The 2,603-nt window shown below is 51.7% G+C and overlaps 1 protein-coding gene across 1 annotated transcript in view; it reads right to left on the reverse strand.

Annotated features, from left to right (window-relative positions):
• Window positions 1–747: 747 nt before the first annotated feature.
• LOC107299123 (transcription factor COE3-like) overlaps window positions 748–2,603 on the reverse strand; it is a gene marked incomplete at its 3' end in the record, with an annotated part of 60,490 nt that continues 58,634 nt past the window's right edge. The window contains exon 8 of the mRNA XM_015828492.1: window positions 748–874. Coding sequence (XP_015683978.1) covers window positions 748–874 — 127 coding nt within the window. The remainder of the gene's footprint in view (window positions 875–2,603) is intronic.

The raw sequence follows: 2,603 nt of genomic DNA on the forward strand, positions 1-2,603 counted from the left end.
TCTATCTATCTATCTATCTATCTATCTATCTATCTATCTATCTATCTATCTATCTATCTATCTATCTATCTATCTAGCTAGCTAGCTAGCTATCCATCCACTTTTCTTTCTCTTTCTTTCTTTCTTTCTTTCTTTCTTTCTTTCTTTCTTTCTTCCTTCCTTCCTTCCTTCCCCTCTTTCTTTTCTTCTCTCATCTATCTATCTATCTATCTATCTATCTATCTATCTATCTATCTATCTATCTATCTATCTATCTATCTATCTATCTATCCATCCATCTAGCTATCTATAGCTAGCTATCTAGCTATCCATCCACTTTCCTTCCTTCCTTCCTTCCTTCCTTCCTGCCTGCCTGCCTGCCTGCCTGCCTTCCTTCCTTCCTTCCTTCCTTCCTTCCTTCCTTCCTTCCTTCCTTCCTTCCTTCCTTCCTTTTTCTTCCTTCCTTCCTTCCTTTTTCTTTTCTTTCTCAGCCATCTCCCCTACAAGGTGACCCAGGGATCTTTTTTACCTTTGAGATTTCCTTGTGGTCTCCCCTCCAAGGAACACTCAGCTACATTAGTGCCACCTAGCCCTTGGAACAGAATCAGTGGGGCAGACGCCCGCGCTTGCAGTCAGCGTGGGGGCATTTCATCGCCTGGCTCCTGGCCACCCGCTTTGTGACTCAACCGGCCCCTGGCAGAAGCCCTGGAGCTCTGTCTCTCTCCCTTGTTTTTTCCGTGGCTGCCTTCCCTCTCGCCTGGCGCTTACCTGTGTAAACAAAACGCCCGGGGGCTCCTTTGCAAAACTGCTTCGACTTGTAGGAGAGCGTCACCTCCACCACGCCGGGGATGTGCCGGGGCGGCGTCTGGACCCGGATGGCATGTGGCGTGATCAACTGTTACGGGGAGAAGAGGACGGTCAGACCAGGAGGGGAAGCTTCGCGATAAGGAAAGGGGTTGGGCCCAGAGAAGCCATGAATCTTGGAGGCTGGTAGCCATCTCCTTCTCCTCTTCCTCCTCCTGCGTCCCTTCTCCTCCTCATCTTCTTCCTCTTCCTTCTCCTTCTCCTTCTCCTCCTATATCCTTTCTCCTTCTCCTTTTTCTCTTGTTTCTCCCCTTCCTTCTCTCCTTCTCCTTCCGTATTTCTTCTCTTCTTCCTCTCCTTTGTTCTCTCCCTCTTCCTCCTCCTCCATCTCTTCTCCCTCTTCCTTCCTTCCTTCCTTCCTTCCTTCCTTCCTTCCTTCCTTCCTTCCTTCCTTCCTTCCCTTTCTCCTCCTCCTCCTCCTCCTTCCCCATCCATGGGGTTTATTGTCCCTCACTTTAGGTCACACTTCTCCCTAGACCAGGGGTAGGCAACCTTGGCTCTTTTATGACTCGAGGACTTCAACTCCCAGAATTCCTCAGCCAGCATGGCTCCGCTTAGAAACTTCTCCCTTTCCCCTCAGCATGGTTGGCTCGGGAATTCTGGGAGTTGAAGTCCACCAGTCATAAAAGAGCCGAGGTTGCCTACCCCTGGCCTAGGGCCTAGGCCGCTTTATGACTCGTGGACTTCAACTCCCAGAATTCCTGAGCCAGCAGGGCTCAGCTTGGAAACCTCTCCCTTTCCCCTCAGCACGGCTGGCTCAGGAATTCTGGGAGTTGAAGTCCACAAGTCATAAAAGAGCCAAGGTTGCCTACCTCTGGCCTAGGCCTAGGCCCCTTCATGACTGGTGGACTTCAACTCCCAGAATTCCTGAGCCAGCATGGCTCAGCTTGGAAACCTCTCCCTTTCCCCTCAGCACAGTTGGCTCAGGAATTCTGGGAGTTGAAGTCCACAAGTCATAAAAGAGCCAAGGTTGCCTACCTCTGGCCTAGGCCGCTTTCTGACTCGTGGACTTCAACTCCCAGAATTCCTGAGCCAGCATGGGGGAACTATGTCCCCTTCATGACTCGGGGACTTCAACTCCCAGAATTCCCCAGCGAGCATGGGGGAACTATGACCCCTTCATGACTTGCGGACTTCAACTCCCAGAATTCCTGAGCCGGCATGGCTCTGCTTGGAAACCTCTCCCTTTCCCCTCAGCATGACTGGCTGAGGAATTCTGGGAGTTGAAGTCCACAAGTCATGAGGGGGCCATAGTTCCCCCATGCTGGCTCAGGAATTCTGGGAGTTGAAGTCCACGAGTCAGAAAGCGGCCTAGGCCTAGGCCAGAGGTAGGCAACCTTGGCTCTTTTATGACTCCTGGACTTCAACTCCCAGAATTCCTGAGGCAGCCATGCTGAGGAGAAAGGGAAAGGTTTCCAAGCTGAGCCAGGCTGGCTGAGGAATTCTGGGAGTTGAAGTCCACGAGTCATAAAGCGGCCTAGGCCAAGGCCAGAGGTAGGCAACCTTGGCTCTTTTATGACTGGTGGACTTCAACTCCCAGAATTCCTGAGCCAGCATGGCTCAGCTTGGAAGCCTCTCCCTTTCCCCTCAACATGGCTGGCTCAGGAATTCTGGGAGTTGAAGTCCATGAGTCATAAAAGAGCCAAGCTTGCCTACCCCTGGCCTAGACTCTCCCTCCTGGCCACTCCACCTGGGAAAGACTCCGTAGATAAGGAACCACAGCAGTGGCGCAGAGAAATTTCCTTTCAGGAGGTGGAGAA

The sequence above is a fragment of the Protobothrops mucrosquamatus genome, unplaced genomic scaffold (assembly GCF_001527695.2).
Source record: "Protobothrops mucrosquamatus isolate PMUCROS unplaced genomic scaffold, P.Mucros_1.0 scaffold4566, whole genome shotgun sequence".
Lineage (NCBI taxonomy): Eukaryota > Metazoa > Chordata > Lepidosauria > Squamata > Viperidae > Protobothrops > Protobothrops mucrosquamatus.